Genomic DNA, 22,949 nt, shown 5'->3' with positions numbered 1-22,949 from the left:
TTGGTACTGTATTGATGTCCAGTGTGAAATCATGGTCCCGAAGCAAAACCAGAACCATTCGTCTTTTCATGTCATATTCTGACTCGATACAGCTGTGCGAATGACATGTTATTCTTCGAGTCAGACAGTCACGGTCTGAGAACGCGTCGACTGTGTTCCCCTGCACTGAAACCTGTGTGTCTTTCCAGCATGTTGGCTGTGATAACATCCTGGGCTCGGATGCCAAGGAGGACAGATGCCGTGTGTGCGGTGGGGACGGCAGCACGTGTGAGGTCACCGAAGGATTGTTCAACGATTCGCTACCCAGAGGAGGTCAGGAGGTCACTGATTATACACTCACAAATATCACATATTCAGCATGCATTGTCATGATAATGTGTTACTTGGTACTTACTAGGTCTATCGAGTTGGTAAGTAGGTTGGTGTAACACAAATATTGGATGGTTTGACCCCAGGCAGCATCTAACCATGAACCCCTTGCGTAGGTGTTTGCTTGAAGCTCCCCCAGAGATTTTAGTAGAATCTAATAGAAGTTAATGTTTCAATAATTTAATGACACATTTGCAATGTTCACAGTTCTCTGATGTCAGTTTTTTCTCGCCATTGACCGAATTTTCCGAGATTCCGTGTTTTCACTGTTAAACGGTAGGGGGCGCTATTACGCATATTCTGAAATAGTACAGAATTTCCTTATCAAAACACAGCCGAAACAAGTGATTGTGTAAAATAACGCGATCATCAACATTAAACATCATATAAATCAAAACTGCATAACGTTATTTTGAACCCAGGATGAGCTACAGGACTGTGACGCTTTGGGGGTGTTGATGGACTTAATCTACTCCATCTGTGTTTTGATCATCGTTCTGAACCCGATCTGGATTTAGTCTTTGACCAAAAAACGATTTTCTCCGATTTTTGTTGAAACTTACCCACATTTAAGAAAAATAATGGTTGAATCTAGAATAAATTTGTTTTTGGTTTGAAAGCAGAGGCTCTGTTCCTTCTTTTGATATATTGTATGTTCTGATATTCATACAACAAAACATTCAGGGGGCCACAAAAGTTTTGTGAAATTGATAAAAAATGCTGGCTGGCAACTTTTTCCGTAAACTCTGGCACTATTCCGTTGCAATAGTTAATGGTCACATGACATGTAAAGACAAGTAAGTAAATAAAATATATAATCAAAAAAAAATTAGGTACGCATTTATTTAGACTTTGTAGCTTGACTTTAAGTGGACTCAAAAGTGTTTTAAGAACCCAATTAAAATAAAATAATTATTATTAGTAGTATTATTATGTTTTACATCTAATTACAAAAATGAAGACAGAAATATTACTGTTGTACTGTAAAATACAAATGAATATTTGATAATAAATAATTATTTTATTTTTCACTTTAAGTTACAAAACTAATATTTATGTCTTAAATACTTCACTTGCAAAACGGTAAACTTCTGCCCACAAAAATATTGGAAATTTTGCAAATGTGTAAATAAAGTAAACCTAGCGCAGGTTGAGTTCCCAAATGCATGCAGCGATGGAGTTCGATGCATTTACTGTCGCTCTAAAATGCTGAAAGCAGTGGATCACATGCTGCTCGTGCACATGAACACAGTGCTGCGCTTAACTTTAAAATATGTGCCGCATCAGCATTTAAAGTTATTTCATTAAATCGCAGCCTTTGATTTCATAATCATACTAAGCTATATCAGGATCATCATGCAGCTCTATTAAGTTATTTAAATTTTACATGGGCTATTATTCATTATTAGCTTTTCATCAATTCATGAACTTGCCTGTAGTTCTCTCACAAACCGCTGTTTGGGAAACCCTGATCTAGAGGAACTGTCCCTGCCGTCAGTGTCCATGTTGCTTTGGATATTTGAAGTTTATAAAGCCTTTCAAACGCATAAAATAGTGTGGCGAAATCCACTGGAAATCACCACTGGAGCACGACGCAGACCGATCTCTCCCCTCAGAATCCCGTTCCACAGAGCGCGCCGCACGCCTGCCAAACGCGACAAGTTTTTAATCGCTTTCCACTAGAGAAATCCCACTTGAAGAAAGCACAGCACAAGCGAGTGGAGGAACGCATTGTCTTTTTGGCAGTGGCTCCTGTCAGGGGGCCAATGGGGTGCTTTGGCCAAGATCGACATTTTTCATGGAAATGCAGTGGGGTTTTTTCATCAGACAACCATGATAAAGCTTTTGTTTTTGGGTCAAGAAACAAGTTGTCAAAATAGAAGCGGTAACACAATATACGAGTATTAATTGCATCATCCAGTGAGAGAATCAATAAAACTTCTAATATTGCACGCATCGCCGGGCCGCATCCAAAAGTATTCTCTGTAGTAAGGGACTGTTTTCTCCTTTTAAGGTATAGCTGGTAAATCATCTGAAACTTTAAGGGGGAGTGAAGGGTACAGTGTAGATTCTTCCCTTGTAATGAATTTGCTGTTGCTAAGTTAGTTAGGTTTTCTTTGAGCATGCTGGGATTCTATTCAAATACAACTGTGTGCTCCGGGTCTGTTTAGTTTACACGAAACACTAGATACAACTAAGAATTTGCCATAAAGCTTTAAACAAGGACAAAATGAAGTAGTTCTTGAAAGTGAAAACGCAGGAAAAAAGTGACTTTTCAACAATAACAAAAATGTATTCCTTAATTGCGGTTAAGGAATCTGCAAAACGACACAGCTTTCAAAAAAATGTCTTCAAAAGTTTTGACACTTAAAAGAACAACAAGAGATGATACACAGAGCAAAGACATCCACTGTAGCTGTGGATAAATTCAAAGAAAAAACTTCAGAGAGAGTTTTACAGTATGTCAATGCTAATTAAAGCACAACATGCTAATTTGAGGAACCGTTGCTATAAGTATGAACACAAAATACATACAGTACAGTATGTTGGGCAGACAAGTCGATTAGACGACCGCCATGGCCTAAATATAATGTCATTGTGGTTTGTGGCAACCATGATCCCAAAAAATGCTGCTAAAACAAGATGTACATGTATGTACATTCGCCATTCTATGAGTAAAATTCAGGTTTTGCTTTATTTTGACATTTTTTTTTAAATTAAGATTTACATTTTGCAGGTTACATGGAGGTCGTCCAGATACCTAAAGGATCGGTTCATATTGAAATCAGGGAAGTGGCCGTGTCAAAGAACTATATTGGTGAGTGTTTGTATTAATCTTTTTGAAGCTTTGCTTATGATTGTTTAGAGCTGCACGATTAATCGTTAAAAGATCTCGATCTCGATTCAAACACCCATGCGATCTCATTCCTAAATGACAAAGATTCGTCTCTGTCTATTAAACCTTTGACAGAATCACACCGGCACAGTAAAATCTGTGTTTGCGTTGCTGCTGATCCAGAAAGAGCAGTTGTAATGTGTAGGTATGAAACAGCTTCACAAACAATCTTTTGAACATGACAGTATGGTTGTGTGTTACAAATATTCAAATTATCACCGAAGTACTGGGATAAAAGCTCAGATATAAACACTGATGTCTACGGTAGTGATCAAAATAGAGTAAATCACCTTTTGAAATTAACCTGATGCTACAAATAAAGACTGTATGAATTACATCGTTACACCAGTAGGTGGCGACAAGTGATTGTTAATAAAATTATTTATCATTGAATCATTCATTCAAGAGATTCATTCAAAAAAATGCTGATTCATCCAGTAATAAAACAAGTCAAGTCAAGTGAGTCATTGAATCATTCATTCAAGAGATTCATTCAAAAAAATGCTGATTCATCCAGTAATAAAACAAGTCAAGTCAAGTGAGTCATTGAATCATTCATTCAAGAGATTCATTCAAAAAAATGCTGATTCATCCAGTAATAAAACAAGTCAAGTCAAGTGAGTCATTGAATCATTCATTCAAGTGATTTAAAAAAAAAAAATGTCATTCGAATGAATCAAACATTTTTACTTTATACTGCATCAGTTAACATTTAGTCAGATTCTCTATTAAATGCTGTGTTATTTTGTTTCGTTTGTTTGTTCAGAATTATGATCTCTGTTTGAAACAATTCTCAATTTTTCAATAATCGTGCAGCTCTAACTGAGTACAAAAGTGGTGAAGTGACGCACTTTTGTTAAGCTTTGTTGTGGGTGTAAATCTGGTTCAATCTGACAGCCGTCTTCCCTCTCATGTTCATTCTCTTAAGATGGGTCTTTTGTCTTTTCCCAACCACAAGCTGAGTAAAACCATCATGGTTCCCAGCCATGTAACTAATTAAAACAATCAAACAAGAGGGTCCAATTAAGTTGTTTTGAGTGCAAACATAAATATAGCTAGTGTGTATGACAGCTTGTTGAGTTTTGTTGTCCATCATGTTGACGTGGAGGATTTTCTCGCCTTTTGAGAGGAATATAAGTTGTCTGATGTTCTGGCACAGAAGTGGCTGATGTTAGCAACACATTTAAGGAAATTGTAAAACACTTTTTGTCACATGGCATGTTTGTGGAATACAAACACATAGCCCTGTTTAAAATGAGGATCTCAAATGTCTCACAAATATTTGGCTAATAATGAAAGCATGCTACAGAATTGGTTCATTGATTCAATTGTACCTGAAACAACTGTCTTATCTCTCTGGTTGGTTTTAGCCAACGTATCATATAACTGGCAGTTTGAGAGCATAACATTTTGTCATCATTTGCTCGCCCTTGTGTCTTTCCAAACCCATATGACTTTTATTCATCCATGGAATAAAAAGGAAATGTTTTCAAGAATTTGTACGCAACTCTTTCCTATATAATGAATGCATATGCATTTATATGAAAACTTGCCGGGTCACTTTCAGTTATGAGACCTGCAAGAACCAATTAGCATTTGGCATCATCGATCGATGTGTAACCTTTCACAACACATCTTGACACACTAAGTTTAAAAATGTAAATTCTTGAATTTTTAGGTAATAATAATTTGGATTTTAGTGTGTTTTCACACAAAGCTATCATATTGCTTCTGAAGACTTGTGTACAAATCATGTGTACTACACATATATATGATGCTTTTTGGAGCAAGTCTATACTTTCATTTATGGAAAAGGGCAGTTCAAACATTCTGCTAAATTTCCTTTTTTTTTCTTCCATGGCGGAAAAAAATAGAAAGTCAAATTTTCTGTTTTGTTTCAGGTAATTCACAATTTATGGTGTGCTATTTTTGGCTATTTTAACCAAATATTACTACCACCAAGAAAATATTTGGCAAAATTTTTGTACACCATGATGGAGTGACTTGCCCATCATGCCATTCTTATGTAGAATAAAACAGTCTTCATCTTCAATGTGAGTGTTATCCATTTAAAGATTTATCAAAAGTACTGTTCATTTCTTTGTTTAAATCTTCAACAAAAAAAACACGGTGTGCCTTTAGGAAAAATAAATGGTGCAAAAGTCCTTTTGAGCTGGAGTGAGTAAAAAACACCTTGTTTTTCTACAATTTGGCCCAATCTCAATCAAGACGTTTTTCTACAATTATGCTTTGAGATGAGATCTTTGTTTTGACAACTGAGCAGTTATGGCATTTGTGAGGAAAGCAGACTTTCACCTGAACTTGGTAAGTTAGATCTACAAGCTGCACTGCGTCTGAAAGCGCGAGTGAAAATTGGCCATGACATCAGGAAGCCTGAGCCACTCTGTAAGACGATGCTCGTCATGTTGACGAATGACAGCGATGACATCACCCTCTCAGCTTGGCAGCATCTCGCTCGTGTCGGGTTATTAACTGGTGCTCTCACTTGTCACAGCTTTGAAATCGGAGGGGGATGACTATTACATCAACGGAGCCTGGACCATCGACTGGCCCCGCAAATTTGACATCGCAGGAACAGCCTTCCACTACAAGAGGCCGACCGATGAACCCGAGTCGCTAGAAGCTCTAGGGGCCACCACTGAAATTCTGGTGGTTATGGTGAGTAGATCTAGATCCTTATATATTCTCTATAAGGAACACAGTAGTCTCAGTAGGTCTAATGTTTTAGAAGTATATGCCAGAGATGTGGCCTGGCAGGTCGTTCAGATGCTCAGAGACGCACTGAAGCACTTATGTGATTTCAATCTAGCTTGTGTCATGTCCCTTTCCTCTCTGTTGGACCTGTAGTTTCCTGTTATCTCTCCACTTTACTTAAATGTAAAAGGGACAAAAATCATTTTAAAATATGGCTATTTTACAAAATTCAGGCCTTTCCTCTGAGTTATTTTCAGTCAATAAAAGCTCATGTAGTAAGGTCACAGTAGTGATACTGTAGAGCAGGCTTGTTTTGAATGCGCAGTTTGAAATTGTTTGGCTCCTTCTAAATAAAGTCCACATCTGTGTACAAACCTCACATGAACTCTAGCTAGCGGTTTCAGAGTTAACTGTTATATATGTTTGCACTAAAAACCTCTGTCTGGCCAAATGCGAGTGCTCATGTGCACATGTTTTAGCACGCGTGTGTGTGTTCATTCTGAAAAGCCCCGTCTCGGCAACCACAATCGCTTTCGCCTGGACAAAAAGTGCTGGAAATACCAGGATCTGGTCGCAGCACCGCTGGAAAACATACAAGTGGCCAATGCACCACAAGCCATTCCATTGTGGCCCACACTGGTTAACAGGGCTTTCCAATTTATAACACACACACACACATGCATTTATAGCTCTCTGACTAAGTAATTCAGGAATAAAGCTGATGTGATATGCTAAATATGTGCTCGTTCAAGTTGAACTGAGGTTGGGCTCATCCAAAAAATCTCCTCTTCCTAATGATTTGATTGCTCTATTCAATACATTTTTAAGACCTCAGTATTTGTCTTTTTGTCACTAATCCAAGACCAACTTCCTTCCTTTGCCAAAATCCTTGGTTAAGATCGTGGAGGTCTATAATACCTGGCTCCCATTCATCTCAATGACAGTTGCTCAGCTGGCATTTCCAGCCTTGGAAGGATGCAACCTGCATACAGGTGAATTTTTTCTAGTCTGAGCCAGTCAGGAATGACGTCACGACTACACTGAGTGGCTGATGCAACCACAAGAATGTGAACAGTCCCACCATAAAATACTCTAACATCCCATCTACTATAAATAATTGCAATTCGGGAACAAAACTAACCAGGTTGACCCTGACCTCTTTGTTATGCCTGTATATTAGCAACAGAAAAGAAACCCCTATTCCATTTTAAATGTTACAGGTGCTGCTACAGGAACAGAACCTGGGCATCCACTACAAGTTCAATGTGCCCATCCAGCGTACAGGAAGTGGGGACAATGAAGTGGGCTTCTCCTGGCACCATCTGCCCTGGTCTGAGTGCTCAACAACATGTGCAGGAGGTACGACAATCAATTCCGCACATCCTTATTGAGAAAGTTGGTTGTACCTGATGATCTGTAATGAGAAAATGTGAAAAATAAATGGAAATACTGGACGAAAACATGTTCTTGATAGTATCACCAGTAGGCTTCATAAGTAGTTTAAAGGATTTTCCTGATGACTCGGACACGGAAGAATACATTTTGAATAATCTATTAGTTGTCCGTTCAGTTACAGTGAACAAGAACTGAGCTTTCAAGCTTCAAAAATGAGAGTTCATGAGAGAAGTAGCAAAGTCTGATTCTTGGACAACAGATCTTTTGAAGGAATCAGTTCATCCAGTTCACAAAACTGGTTGGAATGATTCATTTGTGAATTGGACTGCTTTTCTTCATAATTATCAGCAAATAGGAACTTAAATTTTGGTATTTTGGTACTAAAAATGTATGGCCCTGTTTACACCTGGTATTAAGATGCGTTTTGGTCTATCATATCACAAGTAGACGAGGGAGACACATTCCCGTTTACACCTGGTGCTTTAATCTGTCTCTTTTGTCCACTTTTGACCAATTCTGTCCTGGTTTCTTCAAGGAGAGAGTCTATGGGCAGGTAAATGTGTGGGCTTTTTCAGATCTTTCAATCTAATGGACAAAATAAGCTTTTGCAATTTACATATGAACGCAAAACTTAGGTCCAGTCTAGTTAATACGCTTCCCATAATGTTTGCGCATTAGGTCAGTAGGCGGAGAGAAGATGGTCTTTTGTGGCTGTTTGAACACGTTCGACCACATGAGTGTTTACACTACAAAAGCAATCCGTTCAAATGCGTTTTCAACTACCTCTGGAAGTGGTCTAGCTCAAAACGTTTTAGACCCGTTTACACCTGTATTTTGTCGTCCAAATGTGATCAGATTGACGAAAACGATTCTTAATACTAGGTGTAAACAGGGCCTTTGATACATTTATGGCACTTTTATGTATTTTTTTAAGCTTGAAAGCTCTATTTTGATTTGCTACATTTTTATTATGAACAGCATTGGATTGGAAATGCATGCTGGTGTTTTCAGAGTCATCATTTCTTTATTAAAAAAAATATATATATCCCACAGAATGATCAAAAATTTTATTTTTATCTGACATATGACTATGGTTCACCAATTTGTGCCGCCAACAGACAAGTTGTGCAGGGAGCAGAAAGGCTGCCTCTTATTTCAACATCTGAATGTCGTAACCACATGTAAATGTGAGCCCTCACCTCAAATATGACCAGACTGTTCAGGCTCCTCCGAAATAAATGGCTTTCTTACAACAATAAATAGCTTTCCTCTCTCCTTTTTTCAGTTATGGCCATTGAAAACATTCAAAGCACTTGTTATATTTCACCAAAAAATGCAAACATCGCAGGCTAGTCCACTGAGGGTTTTCACAGAGCGCCGCGAACTCAACCTCATTCGTTGCTCAATTCATTTGAACACATTTTAGTTTATATGGAAATACCCCAGGGCAACACTTATGTCATTTGTGAAATTTTAGGTTATTAATACAACTCCCGGCTGTTCTGCTGGCAAGCCACACAGGGAGCATTTGAACACCAAGCGAACTGCCATAAAATTCAGCAATATTCTTTTAGAAATGATTTGTGATTCAGACACTTGGACTTGATTCCTGCTTTTTTTTTCTTTTTTTTTTACAAACTCCCATTAAATTTCAATGTTGCCGTCTTATTGTTTTGATCGTTATATGCAACAAAGATAACGGTCTTACATCATGATGTTGTGAGATATTACATTTACCCCCTGGTCTGGTTTCAGTGAATCAAATCGGTACTTGTGAAATCTCTTATCTTGAAAGGGTTCATCGAGCTCCCACCGGAGTAGTTTGTTATTTCGGTTACCCAGTCAAGAATGCCGTACTGGCAGCTATTAGATCCACCTCACAAGGTGGCCTTGCGCGCTAGCCAAGCTTGGCATAAACCGGCTTAACTGGAGGCTAATGTCTTTCCTTATGGGCCCCAAAGAGTCCAATGGCCTCTAGCGCTAAGCATAGCGCACTACTCTGCCATTACTGTGGTAATGCTCACTTTTCACAACCAAGAGCCAAAGAAAAGATTGGCTTCTCTGTAAAAATCATTCACTAAGACACTCACTTCAACCGAGGCATTTACACACCTAGATATAATACGGAGGGAAAATTGATATCACCTCCGTGCCTCTATCCACACAGAGTGCTCTGTCAGCAAGCGGACCCCTAGAGAAGAGACACAGAGCTAGTTTAACCTCAGGGACCGATGCCGACCACACAACGCTTTGCGCACGAGCTGCTGAAGTGCCGAAAACGATCGTGCAGCTGAAAGCGTTAGGCAGATGAATGAACTGATGTTTTATTGTCTTTTTGCAGGTTCGCAGAAGCAGGAGGTGGTGTGTAAAAGACTGGATGACAACTCCGTGGTCCAAAACAGCTACTGTGACTCGGACAGCAAACCGCCAGGGAACCAGCGGCCCTGTAACACCGAGCCTTGCCCTCCCGAGTGAGTATAGCAACTTTGAGGCGTACTGATTGGGGAAACAAAACAAAAGAGATATATAATTATTATTCTTCCCCAGACCTACGTAGTCTAACATTTCTTACAGTTGATTGGTGAGGAACATGAAGAAGGGCATTAACTCATGAATCTTAGGGGCATATAATTGCCTTCTATAGGCTCCAGCCTATATAATTATATGCACCTAATTATATGCCTGTAAAATAAAAAAATGCCCTGTATGATTTCTCATATTTATATGATATGATATAGTTAAGCTATATCACAGTTATGAGTGCAATATCACACAAGTGATGTTTTTGTCCCAAATAGCACAAGTGCAAATGTGATACTGATTTTACACAACAGTTCAACAAATAAGTTAATATTGTTATATTTTAGACACAATATTGTCTGCTTTTGCTCAATTTTGCCAATGAAAATATTACCTGTAAAGCCAGAGCAGAACTGTTGTGCGCCTCAGAGCAACTCACAGCGGTGTTTCATTTCTGAATGAATCCGTGTTTTGAGCGAATCAATCGGATGAACCAATGATTCAATGACCCTTTCATAAAGAGAGCCATTATTTTTATATTCCTGAATGACTCAATGACTCACTCATTTAGACATTTACAGCCACCTACTGGCAGTTTTACTTTCTTATTAGTATAATTTCATAAAAAAAAAAAAAAAAAATCATATTTCCATATTAATAAAAAAAAAAAAGTTTCACCCAAAAATGAAAATTCTGTTATCATTTACTAATTACATTTTTCTTCTAAACCTACTTTTTATAATGTCTATTTGATGCATTTCTCATTTAACACAATAATGACTTTAAATGATCTTTTTGGGGTAATTTCTCAGCCCAAACAGATGTGCGATTAATTTGTGATTAATTCGATTAATTAATCGCCACATCGTGTAATTAATTTGATAAACAATTTTAATGGCTTGACAGCCTAATTATTATAATTGCATAAATAAAGGATAGCCTATTTATAACGATTACATCATGTAGATCTGGAAAACAAATTTATTTAAAAAATGTTTGCAGTGGGACATTTGTTATCACAATTTGCACCATTTCCTTAAATAAATTAATAAAAAAATAAATTCTCAAAATTGTAATGAAGTATGAAAAATCATTCTGCCAACATTCTGCAAATAAATACTTTAATAAATATGTATTAAATGCAGATAATATATAATTAATTATTGCATCATGAGAATGACAATGAGAGCAAACTTTTTGCATTACATTATGTCCTAACTTGGTAAGATGTGACAAGTTTCCTGTGATAAGCAATTATGTCCACATTGAAAGCTAAAACGCTGCACAATGTGACACAATTTCTGCCGAAAGTCAGAGCCAGTTTGACTTGACAGATTTCACAGAAAATCGTGTAGTGTATGATGGTCACAGACTTCGACTTCAAAGTTTGATTCCATTCATATGGAGGATATCAAACATGTTAATATTTTGAGCTGATTTTAGAACACATAAGGTCTTCATTTGTCACATGTTTCTGTGTGAGTTTGTTGTGCTCGTAATGATTTGAAAGTCTAGTAGTGTGTGACCCTCAGTCGTTTAGTGTATATGATGCCCAGTTTTTACTTTGTAACTATTTACAAAGTCGGCAAGTGTATGATGCCTTGTGGTTTGTCGTGTAGTGTATTCCAGCCTTAACCCAAACGCAAACCCCTAACCCTAACTTAACACTAGCCTACTAATACTCCAATGAGAGTTAGTTGACATGTAGTTGCAAAGTTACTTATCTCTCCGATTTCACAGACAAGGCTTAAGCTATTCCCAGATTAAAATGCATGTTTTAACTGAAAGCAACTAGCACTGGCATATCTTAAAATTGATCAGTAAAAAAAAAAAAAAAAAAAAAAACACATTACTGGTTGCATGTTAAGACAAAACAATGCATGTTTTGTCTCAACATGCAACCAGTAATGTTTTTTTTTCTTTTTTTTTCTAAGGCATGTTTATAAAAGCTACTTAAATGTCCTAATTGAACTAAGGCCTATCCTGGCTTAATCTAAACCCTGTGTGTGAAACCGGGCCATAGTTAGTAAAATGTCTAAAGTGGACCATTGAAATAAAGTGTAACTAAAAATCTTAATTGTTATGAAAACAGGCTTCATTTATTTACATCATGCAAAAAATCTAGTTTTTTTCTAAAATAATTTGCCAAAAATGTGGTTTATAATGTGGTTTTGCTCTCTTTGTCAGCCTAGGATGAAAAAAATATATAAAAAAAATACAGAAATTGTATTCTGTTTTGATGAGTCTTATCATAATAGTACATAGCTGCTTAGCAATAAAAGTGCAAAGGCCCACAACCCGTAATGTTTCATTTGTCTTCATAGCACCCCCGACCATAAAGAGCTTCTTTGAAGACAGCTTAAAAACTAAGCAACATGATTTATTTCTTCATATGTTGCCTATTTTCATTTGGATTTTGGTGCCAAAATCCTAAAGGCATCCAAAAAAGTATGAGTGATCACCTGCGTTTAATTGTATTGGCTAGCAGAATCTATGAACCCTCAAGGGACAATATCCATAAACGTGTGTGGAGTATGCGTGTGTGCGGCGGCCAGACGCACTTAACACTCATTTTCAATGGGGCGAGCAGCTGAGCAAAGTTCACTTGTGTCTGCAAATTTTAAATTGGAAGGAGGAATTAAATGGTTTTGGCCTCTGCACTCCTGCATCTTGCCAGTGGAGGGTTTAGTGAACCTGAACCCCAAGATGGGCATCGCTAATAACATCATCTAAAATCTATTTCCATCTCCACCTGATGTCAGAGGAATGCAGTCTCTGGCCCAGAAAGGGTCGTAATGGTCATTTGAGAACACCCTGTTGTTTTTGGGGAGGTCATTTCTCTAATGATCTTGCAGATTATGACAGGTTTTATTTCATTATTAATTTATGTTCAGCTTTAATTTTATTTTACTTGTAGCGTTTCATAAGACACATAGTCCGTGGCTTTATCAGAGCATCGCCAAGAGAATGCAAACAAACCACACAGAACTTAATTCAGCCGTAACAAATGATAAAAAGACACGGTTATATAAAATGTCTGTATTCCACAGCCCAGCTAAAGTGTTGGAGTAGTTTTGCCAAAAACTAAGACAAATTGAATGCAAATTTGGATTTGTTGTTGCCATTGTGTGGAGTTCACAGGCGTTGAACCTTAACAAAGTGCATTTGCTGAGTCCAAAAACCAATTGAGAGTACTAATATGGTTTTGAGTAGTAAATACAATGGCGTTTCAGCCCATTTATGCCAAATGTTTCTCTTCTTGCTAATTTTAGGTCACTATGTGGCAAGGCATTATTTGCATTAAGCCCCTGAAACTAATATATCAAAATCAAGACCTTGATGGATTTTTCAATGTTGCGTTTCACTGAGAGATTGTAAACGGAGCTGTGAGGGACAGTCACTGCAAAGACATATCTATTGATTTTATTGTGAAAAGAAGTTTGGGGTTGGTAAGAAAACAGTAAAAACAGTAAAGTTGTGAAGTACTGTATTATTACAGTTTAAAATAAATGTTTTTGGTAACACTTTGTTTTACAGTGTCCTTGTTACACGTTACATGTAGTTACTGTAATAATAACTATAAATTATGCATAATTACATGCAACTAAACCTAAACCACACCCCAATCCTAACCCTATAGTAATTACATGTAGTTATTTATTATTACACAAGTACTTAAATGTACTTAAAAAAATAAAAAGTACTTAAAAAGTACTTACAATTTTTTGAGGGGTAGCATAAATGCAATACATACTAAATATGTATTTTGAGGAAATCACGCAAAATGCAGTTAGTAATAAATATTTATGGATGGAGAATTCCCATTTTGTGTGTTTTCAGGTGGTTTATTGGTGACTGGTCAGAATGTGGGAAAACCTGTGACGGAGGGATCCGAACACGCACTGTTTTGTGTATACGGAAAATCGACCCCACCGAGGAGGAGACCCTGCAGGACAGCCACTGTCTGACCCATCGACCAATAGAGCAAGAGTCCTGCAACAATCAGTCCTGCCCACCCCAATGGGTGACGCTGGATTGGTCTGAGGTGACCTGATGTGTTCTTCATCTACAAAGTCTTCGATAATCTTCTCGCGAAGTTGTTTTCATATTGTTGTGTTTTTGTCTGTAGTGTACCCCAAAGTGTGGCCCTGGCTTCAAGCATCGCATTGTTCTGTGTAAAAGTAGCGACCTGACCAAAACCTTCCCACCAGCCCTCTGTTCGGACCATAACAAACCTCCGGTCCGGATTCGCTGCAGCCTTGGTCGCTGTCCGCCGCCACGCTGGATCCCTGGAGAATGGGGACAGGTATGAGGATTTATTTCAGGATTCTTCGATGAATAGAAAGTTCAAAAGAACAGAATTTATTTTTAATTTGTAACATCATTAATGTCTTAACGGTCACTTCTGATCAACTTAATGCATCCTTGTTGAATAAAAGAACCAAATCTTACTGAGCCCAAACTTTTGAACGGTAGTGTATATGCTATACATCTGAATCTGAAAAATAAGCACTCTTATTTTTCAACTCCTCCCCTCCAATCATCTAGCCTCATTCTGGTATGTAATGCCCAGTTTTTTCGATCCAATCAAGTACCATCCTACTTGGAATATTGTTTCACTCCAATATACATCTCATATCATGGAAGTAAAATCAATGCGGTTTCATGTTGACTGTAAACTACAAGCAAATGCAGCCTTGTGTAAGTATTTCACGTGTCGTTAAGATTTAGAACAACTAAAGAAAGAGTATTGCTGTGCAATACATGCGTAAAGTGTTTTAATACAGCATGAAAAAGACCATGTGTTTAGTTGACGTCAACAGAAGTTACACTCGCATGATAAACTAGAGCCTCTGGAAAGCCAGTGACGTGTGTTTCCGTGAGTGACAGCGAGTATAACAGCCCAAGAGTGTGTAAGTGGAGGTAATATCATCCAGATTGTTTGAAGTTTATCTCTGCGGTTGACAAGGTTTTCTGTTAGTGCCAAGAATATGTTTTTAAAAAGACAAAACACATCACTCTCAGACGGCCCTGTGGTTTCTCTCTTGAAAATAAGGATACGATCAAGATAACTGTGGTGTCTTGTCGTAAATCTTTTTAAAAATGCTGTATAAATAAAAGAATAATAATAATAATATCTTCCTCTTTACAGGTAGTAATCCAAAAGAGGAGAAAAAAATGTAGGGCAGTTGAAAAGGAGAGATTGAAAAATAGAAGTCCGCATCATCCTGGTTCCCTCAACAAAAGCCCAATAGGTTTTTGGATTATTGCAGAATTATTGTGACCGACAAAACTTTATGATTGTTACACATTTTGTTCATTGTTTTAATCTTCACAAATGAACACAAGTGAGTAGTCACAACTAGACTAGTGAGTAGATGAGTTTAACTGTTCCAGTCCCAGACAACCTCTGTAGTCCCATTTAGCCACTTGTAAGCAACCGGCTTTTAAAAGACAAGTAAATTATAGTTACATTATTTTCTAATAATTCAACGGACTGGAGTTAATTATTCTGCTTATACTACGGTAACCACATCTCAAGACATTGTTCTGATGTTGTATTTCAAGACATTTGTCAGGTGTTTGTCCTTAAAATGCTCTTATGTGTAGGACTAATTTTTTACGCATCTAATCCCACATCTCCGTTGCGAATTCCAAAACGTAACTTTAGAGCTAGTAACAGAGGCTTGAGCCATTGATAGCAGTCTAATGCAGTTATAGAGAGAGAGAGAGAGAGAGCCCAGACAGCAAGATAGTGCGGGCCGGATCTGGGCCGACACTATCTTGCTCTCTGGGAGAGAAAGAGAGAGAGAGATGAAGCTTGTGTGAATTAGTCTGTGCGTCTCTGAACTTAACTAATAGAGAAACTGTAAGTTTATCTGCTTCAAGAACAACGGCGTTATTACCTCGCCAGTGAGAAATGTCATATAGCTTTTATGTTACTAAACTATTTTACTGATAAAATCGTCAGAGCAGCACCTTTCTGAGCGGGAGAAAGAAAGTATGTGCTTTCCATACATAATAAAACATAATTTTGTGGCAAAAAAAACATGGAAATAATAATTTGTCGTTTTTACCCTATTGTTTACTATATTTATTTGCTTGGTCAGTGTCATTGTGGGTTTTGGTTCTTCTGCTGCTGTAATCTGTAAAGACCTTTCGAATAACTGAAATCATTTGGCAAAGTGATATGGAACTGTAATGCGGTCAAGACCTGCCTGGAACTACTTCAGCCGTTCGTTTCCCTGAAAATAATTGCACACCTTAGATAGAATCAGATTCAAACATCCAACAGCCCTAGAATATAATATAATATAATATAATATAATAGAGACATTTTTTCTCACATCACCTACAGTATAAGCAACAATTAAGGTTACAAGAACAACAATTTAATGATCTGAAAAATATAACAAAAGTCTAGCTTTAACCATTTTCCCGTATGAAGTGACAACTACTGTAGTACGAGTTTCCCGCCATCCCATGATTCCTGCAAAGAACTGAGACTCTCATAATGGAGTGGCTGTTGAAGGGAGCCATGGGCCAAAAGGTCACTGGTTCAAATCCCACTTAAGGCCTTCACTGACATATCCCGTCTGTCAGGGACTCGTGCTCTAATAAAGTCTGTTTAATACAGAGGGGATGAAATGGGAAGGCTGCTGGAAACTCATCTGAGATGTCTGCACTCAAGTCCCGTGAGGTGTCCTTCACTGTTGGTCTTACACGTGTTTATGACTAAATCCACATCAGATCCTTGTCTTGGCATGCGTCGTCAGCGTTTCTGTGGCATTCGCACTAGGCGCTGCAGCACAGTGACTAATGAGCTAAATTTGTGTATTGGATTGGATTGCTAGGCAACTCTTTTAGTTTTTCCATTGAATCACTATGCTACATCATGGTAGGAGACTACTGGAATACATCTCAGTTTCACTTCAGACAGTCGCAATTTACTCCCTCCAGCAACGTGGAGAGCTCTAATGTAGAACAGCTGACAGTAGTCAGAGATTCAATTAAACTATTACAATGACATTCCCGAAGTAGCTCTCGGTCCTTCGTTTTGGAGCACTGAGTTTGGGCCCGAATTCACAAGCGTGCCACGGACCGCCTGACAGACACCACACACAAAAATGCCCTAAAATTCACTCACACCAGTCTAATTGGTTGGCTTCTTCTATATGCACACTAAAAACTCAGCACTACAGAAGCTTCTGGTATAGTATTCTCCCAATGCAAACTGCCGCTTACACCTAACTATATTAATATATAGAATATTATATATATTAGTAACTATGGTAATCATAATATTTTAGTATATTACACTGTAACATGTTAGTAATGAGTTCCAGAAGCTTTAAATATCTTTAGCGGATCGTATCAATATTGCTTTGTCCTGTTGTGAGACATTTCCTCAAGATTATTATTATTATATTTTTTTTTTTATCACAATTTCCATACACTTCACTGCCCCGGAAGTTGTGTTGGCCATCGAGGCTAAATGCGGAAGTGATCGTGCATATAGTTCATTTACAGAAGTCAGTGGGTTTTTATGATTTCAAGGAAATAGTAGATACATTTCTTGAGAGTTTGAGGGAAATCAGAGTAAAAGAAAGTAAAAGAGCGCCCTTGAGCGCTTCAGAATTACATCTGATGTCAGATTTGCTAGCTCGAAACGCTACGTAAATAAAAAAACATCATTCAGATATCCCTTTTCCTGTTTAACTCAATGGTTCTTGGCTGGAAAGTGGACAAGACTTAATGTCTGTTGACAAATGGGTTGAAAATACTGTTCTATTTACAATTTTGGGCCAGTTCCTGAAGTCTAACTTAACTGACTCGATGTGACAAAGTGGCTTAAATGATATTAATCTTAATTTTGCTTGTTATTTATACATCACACCATATATTTCATCTCAAATATACTCTTCACTGTTGCTGCTGTCTTTAAAGTAACCAAGTACACTAACTTTTAGTTTTTTGCAGTTGTGGTGAAGTGTATATCAATTACATTATAATGTATTCAAATATACTAAAATTCAGTTGTACTGTACCATTTAAAACATTAGATTAATTTTTTTTAATTATTTTAGACAAAATACAGAATTTTTATATAATCCATTTATCTGTTATCAGCCACAACATGAAAATAAATGATCGGTTTATGGTTCTGAGATATGGATTACAGGCTGAATTTACGGGGTTTTTTTACAGTGCTCTGCTCAGTGTGGACTAGGGCAGCAGATGCGGACGGTTCAGTGTCTGTCGTATACGGGACAGCCCTCCACCGACTGTCCAGACTCACTACGGCCCAACACCATGCAGCAGTGTGAAAGCAAGTGTGACGCTACACCCATCTCCAGTGGCGACGGTAAGTCAGTCACCCTTCTGCTAATCCCATGAAAGAGCGGCGATGACGACTTTCGTATCAGCTGCATCTGGCTTTGATCATAGTGTTGACATTTACAAAGTTTGTGGCCTCTGTTTTCAATTTTGAATTAACAAAGGATTATATTGTTCTATTCTTGCCCGTTATTAACCACCTCTGTTTGGAATCGAGGCAGGACACTATTTAGACAACCCTGGATTCAATAAAAACTCCATGACCCTTGCGAGATGGATCCCTATTCAGATTCCTTCACTGGGGAAGCAGCGTTAGATTATCTCTCCTAATGGACTCTAATGGGATTAGTTGTATCCTAATCAACAGCAGTGACAGAATGTCTACTTTCATTGTCATCAGCCATGGCAGTTTAAAGACTCTAATAAGAGTCACAATAATTGCGATAGGGCCAGTTAGTGCGCTGCCACACTAATGCAGATGGCCGTCTGCCTGCGCTGTGAATCAGGTCGCTCTCTTTTACGCTGTAATTACTTTAAGAGGCTTGTGTGTCCAGGCCCTGAGTCATGGCCTCTTTTAAGGGAGAGTTTTGGTCTTGATGCAAAGGAAGTCTATTAGTTTTCCAGTGCTACAGGGTCATGCAAGATCCGGTCCCCCTCCAGAGATGGTCTTATTATTGGGAGATACCAACCTCCACTGCTCTTCCAGAAGGAAAAATCATAACGGTCAACTTGGATCATGTATGCCTTGATGACCAATGACATTACAACCTTGACATCACTGAATTTCCGTCAGAGTTGTGCGACATTCAATCACTGTTTGAGGATTCCATAGAAATGAATGAGAAGTGCCTAAACTAAATCCTACCTGTTGCAAAATTGACAGTTACTGAAAACATTTTTTCAGGTATAAACTCTAAAAATAGGTCAATCCAAAATGTATGTTTAATTGGAAACATGTTGAAGATTACACAGAAGCTGTTATCCAACAAAAGCAGTTTATTCAGCATAGTGAAGCCTCTCCTCCATTGAGATCCATTCAAAATACTTATTTTTATTGCTAAACTTGGAGGCTTTGCCCCGCCTCCCGCAGAATAACCGGCTGTCCTTCATATTCACACAAATAATGTTCTCAAGCATGTTTATTTTATGTTACAGACACAACCTCAGGTACTATGATAGAATGCACACACACTTATATGTTGAATAACTTATCAGTTATTCAATGTGCATAACCATGTCCTTTTATAAGTTATGTGCTATAAAAACTTGCACTGGTTAATATTCAGGGTAAGTAGAATGTATATAATCAAAACTCTAAACTAATTAAGCATTTGTCCGTTTTTTTTCTGTCAGTCTGCAAGCTAACCAATTAGCCTACTAGCTGTGCATAGTCCGAGGCAATTATGCCCTAAATGATTAGCCTGCTAGCTTATAAACTGCTATTAGGCCCTGTTTACACCTGGTATTAAGATGCGTTTTGTTCGATCGGATCACAATTGGACGACTAAATACAGGTGTAAATGGGGTCTAAAACGTTTTGAGTTTGTCCACTTTCGGCCACTTCCAGAGGCAGTCGAAAACGCATTTGACCAGATTGCTTTTGTAGTGTAAACACTCATATGGTCGAATGGGTTCGAACAGCCACAAAAGACCATCTTCTCTCCGCCTACTGACCTAATGCATAAACATTAGGGGAAGCATATTAGCCAGACGGGATTTAAACTTTGTCGGCTGGAGACACAAGTTTGGTTTGAAGATGAAAAACGTATTCACCATTCCTGATTTCTAACACACACTCACAGCATTCGGCTGGCCTTGCGTCTGTCAGAGCAGAAACTAAAGCTGCTGCTCTCTGTGTGTTTTCCGGCGTCTCCGGGCGCATTTGATCGAAAAATCTGAAAAAGCTCTACATAGACCTTCCCCCAGAAGAAATCAGGACAGAAGGGGAAGTGTATAAGAGAGACAGATTAAAACATCAGGTGTAAACAGGAATGTGTCTCCCTCGTCTACTTGTGATCCGATCAACCAAAACACATCTTAATACCAGGTGTAAACAGGGCCAGAGTCTGCTATCTTAGTATGCTGTTAACAGATTAGCCTGCAACCTTAGCATACCATTAACTCATTATCATTCTAGCTTAGTATATATGGAATTTGCTACACTACCACTACTTATTTGTACTATTTACTATTCGTAGCTACTTCTGCTACAAGATGATATCTGGAAAGGCTAATTGGATTAGATAGTTATAACTTGATACATTTTGAGACTACTTATTGGGGTACTAGAGGGATAGAATCTTGCACAACAAAAATGATTTACTGGAAATTGATCATGCTGCATCTGATTAGGACTCAATGTAACAAGAGGTTGGAATAGACAGGAAATGAACATTAGCACAGGCCAAGTTGTAAAACATCCCTCTGACACTGTACCATCGTCCGGTGGCGGGACAGTGAGATTTATATAGGCCGCTAAATATCATCCCTGTGATGAAGACGTTCCATTTGCGCTCCCTTTCACAAGTGTACTAAAACCCTGGACCGAATACCACCTGTATTCACACAGACATCTAAAATATGACTTGCATTCTAAGAACCCAAAAGGTTGTCCTCAGAGGAAATGCAAACATGCTTTTCATTAAATGATAGGCAGGCGGTTTGAAAGCGATAGGTAATCCAAAATGAATAGTCTGTCATTATTAACTTGCCTCCATGTCGTTCTAAACCCATTTGTCTTTTTTCTTCCGTGGAACTCAAATGGTGAATGCTTGAAGTATATCCTGGCTACTTGTTTGAGTGAATAGCAACTTCAATTGTAGTGTGCTTCCCACACAAATCCAATATATCATGGCTTTGTAAGTCTTGGGATACAGCACTGGAATACAGCGCACAAAAGTATGTCCTCGTATGGAGTGCTTTTAAGATACCTTTATTCTGATTTTGGAGCTTGACATTCCCAAATCAATTTCATCTTTTATGTTCCACTAAGTTTGGAACGACATTTTGGAACGAGTAAATAATGACAGACTTTTAATTTTGGGGTGAATCATCCCTTTAACACAAGCCTAAAAGTTTCCCCTTTGTGGTTCCCCAACATCGACCACTTTACTCACTCCTTCTCGTATCCTTTCTTATTCCACCTTTTTCTCTTCCCCTAGAGTGCAAAGACGTAAATAAGGTGGCATATTGCCCATTGGTGCTGAAGTTCAAGTTCTGCAGTCGTGCGTACTTCAGGCAGATGTGCTGCAAGACGTGCCAAGGACACTGACCCTGCGGAGAGAAGCAGAGACAGATGCTGCAACAAGGAAAGAGAGAGAAAACTGGCAGTGAGAAAAGCAGACCAGTGTTGGAGGAGTCAACACTGGGCATGGAGAAGGAAGCCTCTCTCTCTTGCTCATCAACACACACATAACTGCTTTTAGCCCTGTGGAACCCAAACCACTGCTCAGCGCTGCGCTGACACCTGTTTTATTTTCACTTCTGTGAAGTGGGAATGTATAAAATGATCATTATTGTTGTTATTTTTATAATAATAATAATAATAATTGCTAAAGGTTATTATTATTATCAATGTCTTTCTGTTGTTATAATCCAAAGTGCTGGACACAACGCTCACAGAAGTAGCACGGCAGAGGTTTACTTCAAGGCGCCCATCTACAGGAGTTTGGGATGTTGGTATATCCCCTTGTCTCACATAAACACTCCTCCCACGATTCTGTTGGCAACTCCGCATTCAGAGGCATTTGAAACGATGACGATTGCTCACGCTGGCAGCATCAGAGCAATTGGAAGTCATTTGTTTTAAATAAGAGTTGGCGATTTGAAGCAACATGAGCATCAGAGACTGACCACAACCAACAATGGGAGTGCGAACACTGCCACATGATAGGAACGTTTCCAAACAATGGACAGGACAGCGACTTGGTGACATGAACGCCTCTTTAGGGTATAAATATGTCCACATTTTCCACTCAAATGATACTTTCCACCCCTAAAAACAAATAGGTATAGATCAGGGGTAGCCAACCCTGCTCTTGGAGTGCTACCTTTCAGCAGACTTAGTTTCAACACACCTGCCTGTAATTTTATCTAAACTCTGCAGGATGGTAGCCCTCAACAAGCAGGGTTGGCTACCCCTGGTAGAGATTGAATTGACCTTTGATTTAAAAAAAATATATATATATATATATAGACTAGGAGTGTCCAATCCTGCTCCCTCCTGGAGGGCTACTGTCCTACAGAGTTGAACTCCAACCTGCCCAATAAACTTGTCTGGAAGTTTCTAGTAATCCTGAATTCTTCAAATACTTGGTTCAGGAATGTTTAATTGTGGTAGGAGCTAAACTCTGCAGGACAGTGGCCCTCTATGAATAGGATTGGACACCCCTGGTATAGATGGTTAGAGCCTGTGTTGGTCAGCTCAACTGTTTATTTTTGTGGTTAAATGGAGTTACCCAATACTAGAAATGCATGTGGTTTTTATTGAAATCAATAACTTGGAACTTCTATGTACATTTACTCACTTGGCAGACGCTTTTATCCAGAATGACTTGCATTGAATTCAAGGACTACAACCCTTGACCTCGGAGTTGTTAGCGGCAGGCTATATTAGTTGAGGAGCTTCTAAACTTGACAGCCCTTGTTGTTACACTTTTGACAATAACTTTCTAAAATAACATTGAGACCCAAGGGCCAAAGACACACAGGGTAGTGT

At 38.4% G+C, this 22,949-nt stretch overlaps 1 protein-coding gene across 1 annotated transcript in view; it reads left to right on the top strand.

The window, feature by feature from the left end:
* Positions 1 to 21,555, top strand: part of adamts6 (ADAM metallopeptidase with thrombospondin type 1 motif, 6) — an 87,447-nt gene extending 65,892 nt beyond the window's left edge. Inside the window, exons 17-25 of the mRNA XM_084400573.1 lie at positions 189 to 312; positions 3,107 to 3,187; positions 5,781 to 5,944; positions 7,201 to 7,339; positions 9,717 to 9,846; positions 13,736 to 13,940; positions 14,025 to 14,201; positions 18,104 to 18,260; positions 21,394 to 21,555. Coding sequence (XP_084256699.1) covers positions 189 to 312; positions 3,107 to 3,187; positions 5,781 to 5,944; positions 7,201 to 7,339; positions 9,717 to 9,846; positions 13,736 to 13,940; positions 14,025 to 14,201; positions 18,104 to 18,260; positions 21,394 to 21,503 — 1,287 coding nt within the window. The 3' untranslated portion in view covers positions 21,504 to 21,555. The remainder of the gene's footprint in view (positions 1 to 188; positions 313 to 3,106; positions 3,188 to 5,780; positions 5,945 to 7,200; positions 7,340 to 9,716; positions 9,847 to 13,735; positions 13,941 to 14,024; positions 14,202 to 18,103; positions 18,261 to 21,393) is intronic.
* Positions 21,556 to 22,949: the final 1,394 nt, after the last annotated feature.

Source organism: Rutilus rutilus (genome assembly GCF_951802725.1).
Source record: "Rutilus rutilus genome assembly, chromosome: 25".
NCBI lineage: Eukaryota > Metazoa > Chordata > Actinopteri > Cypriniformes > Leuciscidae > Rutilus > Rutilus rutilus.
This window is presented reverse-complemented; position numbering and strand designations above follow the sequence as displayed.